Source organism: Daktulosphaira vitifoliae, unplaced genomic scaffold, assembly GCF_025091365.1.
Source record: "Daktulosphaira vitifoliae isolate Bord-2020 unplaced genomic scaffold, ASM2509136v1 Scaffold_3, whole genome shotgun sequence".
NCBI lineage: Eukaryota > Metazoa > Arthropoda > Insecta > Hemiptera > Phylloxeridae > Daktulosphaira > Daktulosphaira vitifoliae.
Genome location: NW_026099574.1, coordinates 36592054 through 36608720, shown reverse-complemented (window position 1 = coordinate 36608720; position 16667 = coordinate 36592054). Strand labels below are relative to the sequence as shown.

At 36.1% G+C, this 16667-nt stretch overlaps 1 protein-coding gene across 5 annotated transcripts in view; it reads left to right on the top strand.

Moving 5' to 3' along the window:
* Nucleotides 1-453: 453 nt before the first annotated feature.
* LOC126901954 (paired box protein Pax-6-like) overlaps nucleotides 454-16667 on the top strand; it is a 26678-nt gene continuing 10464 nt past the window's right edge. For 2 of the 5 annotated variants that reach the window (XM_050678919.1, XM_050678917.1), the window contains exons 1-5: nucleotides 454-792; nucleotides 3371-3542; nucleotides 10724-10780; nucleotides 11043-11208; nucleotides 11482-11662. In XM_050678919.1, the coding sequence (XP_050534876.1) occupies nucleotides 3386-3542; nucleotides 10724-10780; nucleotides 11043-11208; nucleotides 11482-11662 (561 nt within the window). In that variant the 5' untranslated portion in view covers nucleotides 454-792; nucleotides 3371-3385. Of the gene's footprint in view, nucleotides 793-3370; nucleotides 3543-10723; nucleotides 10781-11042; nucleotides 11209-11481; nucleotides 11663-16407; nucleotides 16599-16667 lie in introns of all 5 variants that reach the window. The other 3 variants (XM_050678918.1, XM_050678916.1, XM_050678920.1) reach the window with 3 other exon arrangements.

The window sequence follows — 16667 nt, the reverse complement described above, 5'->3', positions numbered from 1 at the left end:
CGTAGGCGTGCTTAATGCTTTAGGAAAGAGTGATGAGACGGAAAGAAGAGGCATTATAAAAAAATACCAGTTAAACACTGGAATACAAACAAACGGACGTTGTGCCGTCTCGCAGAACGGGAAAGAGGCTGTTGTGTATGTGCGTGTTTAAGTTCGGTGGTAGTTTATAGCCATGGCGGGAGGACATGAGAGAGGGGCATTGGTAGCAGAGTTAAAAATTATTATTATAATGCGGGGGCCTAGGCGGCAGCGGTGGGACGGACGAGTCGCGCCTGGCGGATGGGGCATATCTTCCGGACGAATGAGCATCGCGTTCTATATCGATCTATGTGCTGGCACGCCATTGGAGCATAGGCGGCACTCCGACCCAACCCACTCACCCCATCCCTTCCACCGGCACCGGAACCGGGCGGTACGGCAGCGGTACCGTTCGGACGCGATGGCACACGTTACTGAACCGCGCGGTCACTCGAAGTACACGCGGTGATGCTGCTGTAGCTGCAACACTTATATGACTACACAACACATTAACACACATTAACGCAAAACCCGCTTACACTTCATCGAATCTCGGCGCTGTTATCAAACAACGATTGTTTGCTCGTGTATGCTATTCGTGATTCGTCTTGGTGTACTTGATACCATTTTTAGCTAAGTGATTTAAAAATTCGTTTTCATTAGAAATTATTTCAACTTTCCAATAATTTCATGTTGGTCAAAGTTACTTTGATTTAGTGTGCTGCCGCGTTATTGGATTATTATTCAACATTTTGAGGATTTTAAGATCAACCAGTGAGTACTTGTTAAGATATCATTATACTTCATAAACAGTATTGGTCGTAAATGACCGGTGAAGTTCTCTCTCGATGTTTGTTTTTTACTAAAAGTTCTTTCGACGATGTGGTGTTTTAAGGTTTTTAATGCGATCACGACAAAAGTATTTTATAGCTATGGTTATTATAGTGACATCATAATTATATAGTTGGAACAACTATCTTGTATAGTTGGTCGAACTATAATATCAGTTGGAATTACTAAATAAATTTACTTTTGGTTCAACTGTATAAGATAGTTCTACTTCCAACTATATAATTAAGTTGTCACTATATAAACCATAATTTCGGTTGGTCCAACTATTTAGTATTTATCGTCTATTATTCATTATATTCATTTAACAATCATCGCAATACATAAATCATCTGTAGTACAAGATGTATTATTTTCTTCGAGATTTTTTAATGTAATATATAAAAATAGAATATTATTCTCTCGCCATTGTAATATTATTAGAAATTATGCACTTCATAACCTAAACGGCGGAAGGGCATGAATACTCTGAGATATATCATGTTTACAATAGAAAGCGAACAGAAAATTAAATAAACTTAAATTAAAACACTCCATCAGATACATTGAACTTTTTCGGTGATTTTTAATGAGATTTTAATAAACATAGCTATTTGCACTGGAACTGGTGAAAGCATAGACTCAACTAGAAGAGTGAGAGTTAAACAGACTAATCTCTCGGGATATGTGAAAATTGTAACATTTTTTACATAATCATGTAAAACAAATAAGTGTTATGATATTTATTGTGAAAGCTTTAAATTATATTTTAGGTTTACTAGTCATGAAAAATAAAACTACGATAAAATAATTGCGCATATATTTCCTCGTGTATTTTTCTGTATTTACGCCAAAGTTTCTTTAAGCAAAATATTTCTCTGATGCTAACTAATGAAAATAATTATTTCACAAGTATTATGTTTTCATCAAAACATTTGTAATTCATAAATTTTCTCAGTGCAGCTTTATAACCTATAAGCTTTTATCTTACCTGTTCATTATGTATGAAACGATCTAACAATTATTTTTCAAATATTTTACCATATGTGCCACCGATCAATTTGGCGTTTCACCAAGAGGTATATTTTTTCACATTGTTTAACGATAAAACAATAATTTTAAACAATTTTTATATTATTTGAAACTAGAAATTGATCATCGATACATTCTTAGGTTTATGAGTGTTTTTTTGGTGCAATTTTGTAGAAATTAATACAAACAATTTATTAATTTTATAAATTTTATAAATTTTAATGTCGTGCCAATGTTATCTAAAGCAAATGGATAAAAATCGACAAAGATTTTAAAACGCGTTTTGTTTTTAATTTACAAAAGGGTTGCACATTTTTACATATTTAAATAAAATATTTTTCAGGCCATCATTCGAAATTAATATATATTAATATTCGTATTACACGTTTAAATGTAAATATAAATAAGTTTATAATTTTACATAACGCCACAACCTGAAAGGTCAATTATAAACAAAGTTTTAACTTTATTTAAATCTCTGGTATATTTTATTAACACTCGAATGGCGCGAAATGGCACATTTGTTTTATTCAATCGACACATGAATGTTGTGTAAAGATGTGAATAAACGAGCGTATAAAAATGTATCAATGCGTGTGTCTTTGTGTGCATTTTCCGCCCGTCGCTCAATTACACGAGATAAAAAAATAACCCAATGAAACAAAAGATTTAAACGAAAAGAATAAGGTGCAGATAAATGCGGTAGCGTAGTACACTCGGAGGGTAGTCAATTAAAAATCAGTCGGGTTTGTGCAGCGCACTCGATGCGCCTGTATCAGTTTTATGCGGCGGGGGTGTGTTTTATTATTATTTCATTAATAGCCCTCGTTGGGTTTAGCTTAACAGCGAAAGCGAATGAGACAGACCGAGCAAAACACTACCCAGTTTGCATTTCGAGTGCCGCCGACCGTATTATTATAATGTCATACACATTGAAATGTGAGAAATTCGAGACGCGCTCCTTTTGTGTACGGCGCATACTATTTGCAGTACTAATAATGATGTGGTACGCTGTTATTGCGTGTTTTTTACACTTGCGAGAGAGTTTCTCGAGGGGTCGCCATCAAGTGGTCGAATTATGATATTAACGCGGCTCGTAGGAAATATGACGTCGAGTGAGCTACCGGAGCAAATTACCCGGAGAGAGATTTTGTGTGTGTGTGCAAGCGGCGAATGCGACGACCGANTTTGTGTGTGTGTGCAAGCGGCGAATGCGACGACCGATCTCCGGGACCCCAAGTGATGTTTTAAACGCACTCGACCACCATGACAAGCACGTCGTTGCACCAAACACGATTTTTTCACGGGGATAAACAACCGTAGGGATAAAGGTGTAACACACCGCGGTTCGTCTTCTGCCATTACAAAAAAGAGAAACCGAAAAATGAGACTGTTAAATAATTGTTTGAAATGTCCGTGCAAAATATTCTAATGGCGTTAATCGATTGTCTCGAAGTGTACTCGACATTAACCCGACTTTAATGTGTTTTAGATCTCTCGTCCGAGTATGTTACAAGGCATAAGTAGAACCGAACAAGCCGGCCTGTTGCCTCATCATCACCATCACCATCACCACCACCACCATCAGTCTTTGGCCGCTCACCACGGGATCGGTACAGGGTCGGGCTGGCCGCCGAATCACCACGACGATCTCGCTCATAAGGGTAAGTCGATTATATAATTGAGCGATTTGCACGCAGTAGAAACGTTAATGTTAACCGTAGACGTCGCTGTCCGCTTGAAGTTTACGCGGTTGTGTTTTCAGCAAACCGCAGCGACGGCGGCGGCAGCACCGCGTGTAGGTTATTCGATCCGAAACGTATACAGGCCGCGATAGGAGGAGACGGCCACACTACGGTGTCTGAACAGAATGCGTCCAACGCGATGTAAAACAAATAATAAACCGACTCCTCCGACGAGTTGTGCGCCGGCGGCGGTGCAATAAAAAAAGGGGCAAGTGTAGTGTTTCTCGCGCGCAGTGCTCTCGGGCGCGCGCGCGCGTGTGTGTGTGTCGGTCGGAGACATGATTCCGTGTGACTGGTTCACTCATGGATGGAAAAATAAGTGTATAGGAACCAGCTCGCCGTGGATAATTAAAAGGAAAACGGGCAGAAAGAGAACGTACACTAAGCGCGCGTATAATGGAAAATGTCGTTTTATCGTCTACGCGTACTCGGTCGATTTTAATAATAACAACAAAAACAACGTCAAACGTATTGGGTTTCATACCTCGTGTCATGCACCGGCTCGTCTGTTTTTTTGTGCCCGTAGTGGTTTTGCCGCCGCCATGCACGTAACGCACGGAAAACACAACGTGCGCGTTATACGACACCGATAATAGAAAAAACAACGTTCGTGGACGTTTCAAAGCTTTTGGTTGCGCGGCGGCGGTACGCGTCCGTCGACTGTCGTCCTCGTTGCACGGCGTTACGCGATTTTTCACAATTATTTTTTATTCATTCCGAACGGTCGACCGTAATGAGATTCCACTGTCGCTCGACAGAAACTCGTTGATGTTTAATTAATATTGGCGCGCCGTCTGCTCGTACGTTTGTGTCCCTCGTGCGGAGCTGCACGAGAGAACTTGCAGTGTTTTTTGTAGTTTTCTTTTTTTTCTTTTTTGTACACGGCGAACAATGACATTCTGATCAGCGCGATAAACAGTGGGAAGTCGTCGATTAATCCGTACGGATCTTCGGCGGCAGCGCAAAAAAACATTGGAAACGAGTAGCAAAAGGGTTGGCGATGCACACGACGCTTGTAGGCAAAAAAAAAAAAAAATTGATGGGGACGCCGCTGGTGTGACCGAAAAACGGCGGCAGTCGCCTTACACTCAATGGGACGTGGCAAATAATAATATATCGTTTCCCAAACGGCGACGCTAATTTAACGAGCTCACACGCTGAGCGCGGTCCCTTTTCCGTCGACGCACAAATGCACAGCTGCGGCTTCTTCGACGTCTTGTTCTTCTTGTTCTTCTTCTCACACACCTGTCAACGCCGTTGATTGTCATATAAAAAGCAACTCGCCATTATGTTATCAATATTACAGAGATATTCCGTTCATTCACTAAGCGACAAAAAAAAAAACTCCGTAAAATACATACCTATGAGGTGTGTGCACAATCATACTCGACTGTACATCACCACTCGACCGTCAAATCGGCAATTACCTCTTGAGGGCGACTCTGTCTGTTGCACGCGCGCCGTGAAGTATTTCTTTATGTGCAGTGCACACTGTCGAGCAATTGTATCTGCACAAACGCTACTCGCTAACGTCTAATGTGTAATACTAATAACACAATGTATTTTTCAAAATATTTTAATTAAAAATTGTTTACTTATTTGTGGGGAAAAAAAAATCGTTTATTGAATGATAAATTAATTTTGAAGGTTGTGTTACCGTTAATAATACTAGCATCCTTTTTTGATTTGTAAATTAACAACGGCGAGTTCTCTAAAAATGTAATATCGAGTTTCATAACGAGTTGCAAATAAGATTAAAAGGAATTATACAAACGAATTCAGTTCAATCGAATTATTTTTCATTCAAAAAGACGTTGCTAAATAATTTACAAAATACACAATGTCCGTTTTAATAATATAATTTTGTTTTATTGACATCAAAAATGTTATGTCTTTCTGATTTAAGTGAAACTTTTTTTTAATATTTGTTTGACAATTATATAAAACATTTTACGATAACACTTACAATACATTCTTTATAAAAAGAATTGTTTTTTTTACAAATCTAATAATGACTTCTAAAACAAAGGGGAATTTCTTGGTCATGTGACAAATTCTAGATTTTTAGTAGATTGTGTTAGTTTAAATTTAATGTAAACAAAAATAGTTTTTATTGAAATGAAAATATTGTTATTGTATACAATACAAACTGCAGCGTATCTACATTTTCCAAATTTTCAGTATACCAATATCATACTTTTTAATATCATTTAACGNTTTTCCAAATTTTCAGTATACCAATATCATACTTTTTAATATCATTTAACGCAATTATTTAGTATTTGCACAACTAAATATTCATATCATAACTCTTATTAATTTCTGGTGCGGATACGAGTAACGTATTATAACACCAGAAGATATGTGTTTTTCACATGACCCCTTATGGTTGCCTTAACTTTACTAATAAATGATTTTTGAACAACACTAAGTAATTACTTAAAATTCTATAAATAATTAAATTTTGATACTATAAAATGGCATAATAATTAATAAATATATTTTATTCGTTATAATTTTAATTTGTGTACCATTTTTTTGAAAATTTGAGTAAAACAACATTTCTATATTATGTCCCTGTTGTGAATTTATCAAATATAACAGTTTAAATTATTTATGATAAAGTTTAAATGCTTACTAAACTTTACTGTGAGTACATTAAAATATAATAACAATTGAAAGTAAACCAAAGTTATTTTCGCCATCGACCGTTTAACAACTGATTGTCTATTTAATTATGTTTTAAAAATATGTTTATTTTATAAGAAAACTAAATGAAAACGAATAAACAAAGAAAATAATTTTGTCATCAAGTCTTATAACATTGTTATAAACATAAGGCACTGGTTGTTAAATATATTAATGACTATACATACTTTTTTCAACTTTATATTTTGATAACCACTTAATGGAAAACGTTATTAGGAGCAAATTCAATGATCGCTACAAAATTCGGTCCCTTTTATTAGCTATTGAAACATTGTGGTCTATGCATTATTATGTCAGTTAATAGAAGTTTTATTTTCATCATAATCGAATTCTTACTTAACCCTCTCATTTCTTTAATAAGATTAAACAATTACACGAATTATTTCGATTTTATTTTATTTAACAATTTTTAACCTCATATAAAACTATACCATACTATACCCTATTAAAAAAACACGGGAGTGATTGCGAATTGTAAAATAATTTTTACTCGGGGAGGAGTTTGTTCTTTTGCGCTTCTTCCAGAAATACAGTTGATGTTGAGTCGAATGTATGTATATATCTATACTATAGAGAGTGGAGACCGCAGCAGCAACAACAGGAGGGGTTTCCCCTTTAAGATATTGCGCGTGGCGTGCAAATGACACGCAGAATTAACTGCTCCCTCTCTTGCCTTCACTTGGTACCACAACTGCCGTGCGGCGGGTGTCTTGTCACCCCGAAAATCCCCATGAACGGGGAAACGAGGTGCGGGTATGACATATAAGAGGTCCTGGAAATATCAGAACGCCAAGGGCTGTAAGAAATGGGCGGTAGAGCGGGGGAAGAGGGGATTGGAAAAATGCGTAAATGGCGGAAGAGTCGGGAAAAGAAAAGTGGTCGGGCGGAAAAGCTCCAAGTGCTGCTTTTCTTCTGCTCACCACATGTTTACTCGATCGGAGCCAAGAATTTTTTAACAATATAATTTATGTAATGATGTATTTCGTATTGAATATCTGTACAAAAATATTGTGTGCGTATGTTTTTGAAGTAAAATTTTTAAAAGATGAAATTTATCAGACACGTTTACAGCGGCCACACGAGTATGTCTATGAAGTTTTTAATTGTCATGTCTGTTGCGATACATAAAAGAACGATTGTCGTCCAGCAGCACACTGCTGGTGTATATAATCCCACGATATTGGGTTATGACGTTTTACATTGGAACGCCAATTATATGTGAAACTGCAACTATCGAGTATACACTAAAATCGGAGGCCCATAGAAATATGTTACACGTGGAAATACAATGCGGAGACTTACAATGTAATATGCGAATTGTTGGGCTGTTGTCCGCGCGCGAATTCCAAAAAGAGAAAAAATATATAATGTACCAGAAGAGAAAATATACATAATAATAATAATGTGCGCGGACCTAATGCCGGACAAAGGTTATAATATATTTTTATATAGAGCTTGTAAGGCGTGCAATAATAATAATATAATAATAAAAACCGTCCGGTGAATGGATGTTTTTGTGTGTGTATTATTTACTGAACCGGCGGCGGCGATGAATTGTGTTAACAAATTTGTAATCCGCGTATAATCCTGTAGGGTTTTGTTGTCCGGTTTTTTTTTTAAGAACTGTGTAAGCCGCCATTTTACATAACGTATCTCGCTTGTAATTATTGTTTGAACCGTGTTTTGACAGGTATTCTGTGTAGGTCCCCCACACGTCATCTACAATGATGTCTGTGGAAGAATACTCCGATCGGTCGATTTGGACCAACGGCTTATTCAAATAATGTGTATCAATAGAGTTATTACCTAACGCAATACCTACTCGCATAGTATAATTTCATTGGCCGGTTTAAAAAACACGAGTTGTACTGGTAACACACGACTACGGTCGATTTTTAATTGGCAATCTTTGACGGAACACATGAAATGATCGCGTTTCAAGAAATTCCATAAAATTAAAGGAGAATTTTAAAGAGTGTATCGCGTAAACGTTCCGAAAATCGTCGAGTTCGAATCGAATGTGAAACGGACAAATTTCGGGTGGTTAGATTTCTCTGGAAATGGACTTGCTAACCGTTTTGTTTGTTGATATCAAATGGAACGTGTAATTGTGTGACCTGCCGCTGCGTCTACAGTGTTGTGTTAATCGACACACCAACACCTGGGCGGAACAACCGTCGAAAGGATTGACCCGCCGCAATTACCGCTGCCGTTTCTGGAAATCGAATTTATGGCAATTGAAAAAGAAGTTTTTGCAAAGGCCGACAAAGGAGACGCGTACGAGAAAAACGCACCTGTTCAAACCGTTGTTTGCTCTATCAATACCGCCGCCTTATTGTGTACGGCGGCGGCACACCTACTGCACGTAAGTGAACGATCGAGGGTAATAATATAGCGTTACAATTCCCTCGGGGTCGGTTTAACGGTGTTATCCCCCGGCGGTGGGCCCCGTTCTTCCGTTGTTTACTGCTGTCGAGAGGCTCGAAACGAGTCCGCCCCCGCCCAATACAGCCGACTCGAGTGGTTTGCCGGCACTAGACGCGGTCTCAAAAAACGTTTATCGCCGTTTGTTGTCGTAATCGTCCGAAGATATTCACGGCTGACGTCGGGTTCTCGGCACGCACATATCTGTCGTGTACTTGAGACCGCTGAGGTTTATTGAAATGATTTTATAATTAGTCGCGCATAAAAATAACGTACGTAATATTATTGAGAACACGTTGCAAACTCGTTCTTGAATGACATTTGCATGTAATTATCTCGGAGTATTATCATAAAGTCACGGATGAATATTTATTTGACGTTGATTACCATAATCATTGCAACATTGTACGAAGCTTATCTCAACGATGAATTCTCCATCCCTTCGTTTATAACAGCACAATAACGTGGTGTCATTGCATGAAAAACACTCGCTCTCTTTCTCNCATTGCATGAAAAACACTCGCTCTCAAAGGACGACGCACAGCAAACGTGACTGGTCGTGTATTATTTGCGCGCAGTTTTGTGTAATCAACGTCACCGTAGTAATGGATGTCATCGGCTACCGTTTTTTATCATGGGCGTTGTATTGTTGTTATTAATAAAACGCAGGGTGTTTCCAACAAGGCGGGCACCGGACAACCGGATGTACAAGGCATACGACATGGGAAAAAAGCCACGTTAAAGCGGGTTGGCCTCCGGTCAAACGTTTCTCCCCATTAGCGATCATCGGGTTTGAAGACACATGTAAACCACAGTGACCGCCTGCGTAATGATCTGTTTGACCCTCTAGTCCGGAGGGAACGATTACCGGCAGTTCAAACCCTTAAACGCCTTTAGCCACTTTACTTGTAATGTTTTTTGTCTAATGAAACTACGATACCAATTATCTCTTTGAAATTGAAATAATTTAGTTTACAAATAATGTTCCGGGTTAGGAATTTCTAAAATGAAAATTGATCACCAAAACATCTCTCAAAAAGGGAAAATCCACAGTATAACTCGAAACTAGTTTACTGATAATAATATTTGTCATCAGTCACAATTAGATTTAGGATTTATATTCATCTAGAAAGTTCAATATCATATGCATTTAAGCATACAAAATTCTTGAATTGCGCAACAAAATATGTTGTTCATATTGTTAAAGCATACGAAAATATTTATTTTTGGCTTATAATGGGTTTAAAAGTAAAAAATTAGCTTAAAAACAATGCTATTTCAGGGGATTTTAAGTACAATTATTAACCTAATAAATTCTTGAATAAAAATAATAATAAGATCAAGTAATTTAGAGCAACTAACTTACTCGATTCGTTGCTTAAAAAGGATTCCAGCAAAGAAATTTAGCCTACTTATTTTAGTTTCAACATGAGTTTTAAATTTCCTGATATTTAATAAAAATGCGTTCTAAGTAATAAAGTCATATTTTCTTATTCTTATTTTATGGAAAATACAATTAAATAATGCTATTATTCTTAGAAAACAGTTAAACAAAATATTTAACTATTTTATAAAATAGAAAATTATCTAATTAAGAAAATGTCCGATTTAATATTTGAACAGGTATTTTAGAAGTTATTAAAATTTAAAAACGTAGAATATTGGCGAGTTACAGGTTTTGACTATTTTTAAGTTATCAACATTTTTATACCATTGTGAGATGAGAACAAGAAATATCCAATGTATGTGTATGGAATTTATACGCAGTTATAAAAATTAAAATTTAGAGATAATTAATTAAAGAAAATAATAAATTAAATGGTTTTTAGATTGGTAAATTAAAAATGTCTGTATTACTTACAAGTTGGATAAACCCTTCGAACTAGAGTGTCTATTACTGTATCCTTAACCATTAAATGTTTTTAAATGTATAATTTTGCTATTGTTTATATTATTTTTGATTTCAGTTGGCAACACTGCTGATTATGATGATAGGATTATTGCAACTCGTGAATTAGATTTAGGTACTGACACAATGACCTTTCTATTTAATTAAAACGTATAATTTATGAGAAAAAATGTTTACAGAAGTGACAAACTTTGGTTGTGATTTTTGTGACTAAAAACAATTCACATAACGGTCACTTCTGTTTTATCATATATTATAACAATCTATAAAAATACACCCATGTACAGTGTTGCCAACTAATTACCTATGGTAGAGCTGAGCTTACTGTGTATGTGTGTTCAAAGATTATTTGATTAATTTGTATCTTATTATCATAGGACACAGTGGTGTTAATCAGTTGGGAGGAGTGTTTGTTGGTGGTAGACCATTGCCAGATTCCACTAGACAAAAAATAGTCGAATTAGCTCATTCAGGAGCTAGACCTTGTGATATATCTAGGATTCTTCAAGTTTCCAATGGATGTGTTTCAAAAATTTTAGGAAGGTCAGTATGAAGCTTAAGTATTTACTTCGGCAAACATATCAATAGTTTTATTACGAAGTTAATTTCAAAATATTATCTTGTATAATCTACATAATTACACGAAAAAATACACGCGGAACAAAATACTTTTATCATCTCAATTTTCGTATTATTTTGTTACTTTGTTTAAAAAATATTATTTTAGTCTAATTTTGTTTAAATTAATTTTATTCTAATTATATATATATACTACATTAAACTATACAACATATCGTATTGAACTATACTTTCCAGGTACTACGAGACTGGTTCTATCAGACCTAGAGCAATTGGTGGTTCTAAGCCTAGAGTAGCTACCGCCGAAGTAGTATCAAAAATTTCTCAATATAAACGTGAATGCCCGTCCATATTTGCATGGGAAATTCGTGATCGGTTGCTACAAGAAGGCGTCTGTTCCAACGATAATATACCTAGCGTAAGTGTATACATTTATATTAAACATTTGAGATAATAGATTTTTTATTTCTTTGACAAAACTTGTTTTTCGGTAAAACTGGACTAATTGTTTTTGCATTAGAAGTTTTCAAATAGGAAGCAAAGAATGAATTTCGATCCCTGTAAATTACATTGACATTTGCGCGTAAAACCGCAATTGAAAACAAAAATCTATTTAAAAAATGTTACGGTTGTAAATCTGTGTGTTTTTTTACTTTATTACGAAAGGGAATTGACGTGCGCGCGGGTGTGATCACGGCCTCGACGGTGACCTCGGGGAAAGGGAGACCCAAATCAGATTTCTTACGCATCACCGAATCGCGCCTCTCCCAATCAGTGTCAACAGCTCGTCGTCACCGTTTCCATCGATGGTCGTATATTTTTCAAAACCCCGCCGATTCGGTGTCTGATAGAAAAAAAGTAATTATTAAAGATAACGCGTTGTTTGTAAAAACAAAAAAAAATAAAAAATAACTAATAAACCCAAAATAACAGTGTATCTTCAAAAATAACTCGTCAATGCTATTGACAAATTTTCATCAGTATGAGAATTAATTAAAATGGACATCGAAATAATATTAAAAAAAAAGAATATGATGGTTAAATTAATTTTGCGGTCGTAAATTATTTTTCGGTTAATTTTAAAACCTCGTTGCATAATCATCAGTTTAATTTTAGTGGTTCTTTTACACTTGCCGAGAATGCTCGAATATTTTAGAAATGGCTATACCGGAAATACTTAATTTTAATTCACGTGCTGTGTCTTGCATGTAAACATCTCTGACTTTTGTGAAATATGAAAAGCACACGCTATTGGAATCTTAGCACCAAAGGTCGTTGTGAAATGAGATTATATTTTGAAATATTTTTATGATCCTTTGTCACACAAATGCACGCTAGACGCTGCAGTGGTTTCAACCCCTTAGAACACAGTGACTCAAAACGTTAAGAAAGGGTGGCGAACGTGGCTTTTGGTGATCACGACCTCGGGGATATACAAATTTTGGGATGCGCGAGCGGGCGCATATTTTCCACGCCTCAGCGGCTCCCCAAACAAACAGTCATGCCGCCTTAACGTCACGGCCGCCACTACACATCGCCTCCCCAGGGCACATTTTAAACAGCGCCAGCAGTCGCCAGACGTCGTGGCACAATCCGTTTTACGCCTACTCAAACCGAAAGAGACCTTTTTTCCTCGTGAACAGACTCGCATTCTCATGCCTGACATAATAGGTAGACACACAAACGTATAATATCAAATTAGCCTTTCATTCGCAGACGCGGATTAGATTTGAGACTTATTAGCATTAGTGAAGAGGTAGACAATAGGGAAAATTTCGAAATTACGAGTCGAAATCAATACGAATAGACTGAATCCACAAAGTTCACTATGCCAAGAATTTTCGTCTATATAAAAATCATATGAACTTCAATCAAAATCTCTCGAGTTGTGCTAGTAACTTTCGTAAAAATTGAAATTTCGTTGCTCGCATCATATCTTAGGTGACCATCGGCATAAAAATTCCAGTTGTACCTTGTCAGCCCATACTGGTTGGGATTTCCATTATTTCGTCGGATTCACACGTATTTAGCGATTTAATGTGAATTTCGTTCCCTTGATTCGTGTCTGGGTTTCTTTAATAAATATTAACGGTCATATTATTATTATTATTTTATTATATTTACACGCATTCGTTTCCCTCGATAAACGTTTTTAATTGTTCCGCATGCGCCTCTGCTTGTTTCCCCCGATTTGTGGGAATCGAACAATATTTTGACATTTCTACATCCTGGAGTCACCCCGACGTGATCCAACTATACATTCTCACACACGCAGACCAGCGTACGCATGCCAACATTACCAGCTCGAATCCATAAGGTTTTGGTATATAATAGAAAATGTACATAAGGTGAAATAATAATATCCCTGTTCGAAAACATACATAGATGCGTGGAGAGAGCAATTACAAATGTCTTTTATGCCGACGAACTCCGGGAGTCATTTGTTCCACAGCTTGTCCATTGTTGTAGGTCTGCTGCTGCATTTGTACCGTTGATGGCGAAGAGAGATAATGTCTTTTTTTTAGCGTTTAAAAAGAGGGGCTATTGTTTTTCCTCCTGTGTAAAACTCGCTTTTCATTCAGTTCTGTCGCATGATGTTTTTAATTTCCATTCGAGAAAGTGTATATACGTATAATACTATTTTTTAAGTATAATGTGCTGAAGAATTTAACTAGATTGTATCGGTACCTTTCATACCCACGTCAACAACATTTAACAAATTTAAACGATCCGTGATTCTTTTTATGTAAAAGAATACCGCGATATATACAGTGTGATCGGTTTATCATAAACCGCTCGATTACTCGCAAAATAAATATATTGTTGGAAAAAAATGGTTGATTTCTTTTAGTTACATATATTTCTTGATACATCAACTGATAGTTATTTTTTTTTGAAACCAGTAGCTCAAAGAAGTATCAAATTAATTTTTTTAAATGCCAACATACATATTTAAGTAGCTTCTTACTAAATAAAAAATAATCTAATTAAGAAAACGACTAGTCGATATCAACTTTTGGACTTCAGAAGTTATTCTGGTTTTTATATCTAAGCGACACGAACAGTACGGACGAGAATGAAAGTAACAACACCCACTCCACATCTCCAGTCATTGCTTACAAGTGTTAATAATAATGATCCAAAAGTGGTTATCGACTAGTCATTTTCTTAATTAAATTATTCTCTATTTTACAAACTAGTTAAATATGTATTTTATAAAAGTATAGTTAACACCAAGTTATAATGGTTGATTCAAAAAAATAATTATTAGTTACTGATAATTATATGTAACTAAAAGAAATTTGTTTTTCTAATATTGTATTCATTTTGCGAATAATCAAGTGGATTATGATAAACCCATCACTCTGTATACTGTTCTCCGTCGACAATTTTTAAATTTAGAATTAGTACTTTAACTCAATAAAGCCATAAAAGGCTCGAAGAATGTAAAAACTTCAACATTTCATGCTAATATTATTTGTTAGCTTATTTGTGATTGTACAAAATTTTATTTATGTAAAGCGAAACAAAACTTAGGGTTATATTTTAGTTAGTGGTATTAGTTTTAACAAAAGACTTTTGGAAGTTTTAAAACAAGCAAAGTGTATCCATGTCGTGAAGACGAATTACTTTTAACTTTCTAGAAACCCATTAATGCATTCATTTTAGTGTTTGCTGTTAAATTTAAATGACCCGCGATAAAAAATATATTCCGTCGCACAATAATCATCGCCAGTTGGGAGTTTTATTTTTCGTATCTCACTCGCTCGTATAGCAAAAAGTTTTTACATTAGTTACATGCATCTTAACGACAGGCTCTGGGAGACTGAGTGTTTTTTCATTGAGTCGCCATTCAAATTAGTAGATAAATTTAGTTCTGCCAAAATTATTTCTAAATGTTGTCCAAAACATTCGATGTGCCGACTTGAAACTGTCGAATGCATTGGATTTTATTTACATAAGAGCATCTTCATTTCACAAACGGATAAAAAGTGCAAGGAAAAATATTAGGCGGTAATTTGTACTCGGTCGTTGTTCGCAAGTGAATGTGGGAATCTTTTCGACATTTACACCGTGCAACAGCTTTTGTGTAGGTTTGTTTGTGCGGCAAAGGGGGAGAGATGGTGTAAGGAGAATAGGTAGAATCCGTAATCAAAGTGTGAAAAACCCCAAAGTTTTTCCGGCCGCTACAGGGAAATACGACGACATTAGGACACCCTCGGGGTAAAAATATAGTGAGGGCGCTGGGTGGTATGATCACAGTCGAACAAAACTCATGCATTATGGATTCGTTTGCGACACATCAAGTAAAGCCCTCGTTGACGCCTGTGCTGTCTTTTACAATGCACACACACATGCATGATCATACATACATGTATAGACTTAGGCAACGGACACTGTATACGTTTTTGGAGTGATAAAAAACTAAAGAAAACGCAGAGAAGAAAGGCACACACACACANACATACATGTATAGACTTAGGCAACGGACACTGTATACGTTTTTGGAGTGATAAAAAACTAAAGAAAACGCAGAGAAGAAAGACACACACACACAAAAACAAGTGCCATGCAATGAAGGAAATATATTCCGGGCGGAAATTTGCGGTTACTTCGCGGTAGTGGAACAAAAGACAAAAAAAATAAAAATGATATATAGGGTCTCTGCAGCAGTGTGAAAATATTCTGTGAAACATTGGTCGGTGTCTGAGAGAAGACAATGGCGACTGTGATGACGCCAGTTTCGACATTAAATTGATTGGAAATTATTACTATTTTTTCTTTTGTAAATAAATTGTTATCCTACTTAGCAGTTGAATCGTCGATCAATTTTCTTTTTAGTTAACATTTGAATTTCGAGTACAATACAGCTCGTTAGTCAAATCTTAATAAGTACACCGCTCGGCCGATTTTATTCTACTTAAAATCGATTCGATAATTTTGACATTAAGGTCATACTCCGTTTCGTTTCAATTATGCTGATGACACTCTCATAGCGTAAATTGTTAATAAGAAATATCAATTGTTAACGGTAGTAATCATAAAAAAGAATAATTAGTCTTCAGCTTAATTTAGACGGTTTCTTCTAAATAGCTGTAACTTGTAATCCTATTTTTGAAAAATCATAGTTGCCTATAAAAACGCATAATTTCATTAATTCAGGTCTCGTCCATCAATCGCGTTTTGAGAAACTTAGCCGCCCAAAAAGACCAACAAGCTCCAACGTCGGTGTCTCCAACTTGCAGTTCAGCGGATGCAGTTTACGACAAGTTGAGGTTATTAAACGGGCAAGCTGCTGGGACGGGAACGTGGCCAAGACCAAATCCATGGTGCGTGGGAACCGATTACTATATGTATTGATTCATATTTTTTTATTTAACACAAAATGGTTTTCATTGCTAATCGCACACATTTGCGTTTTT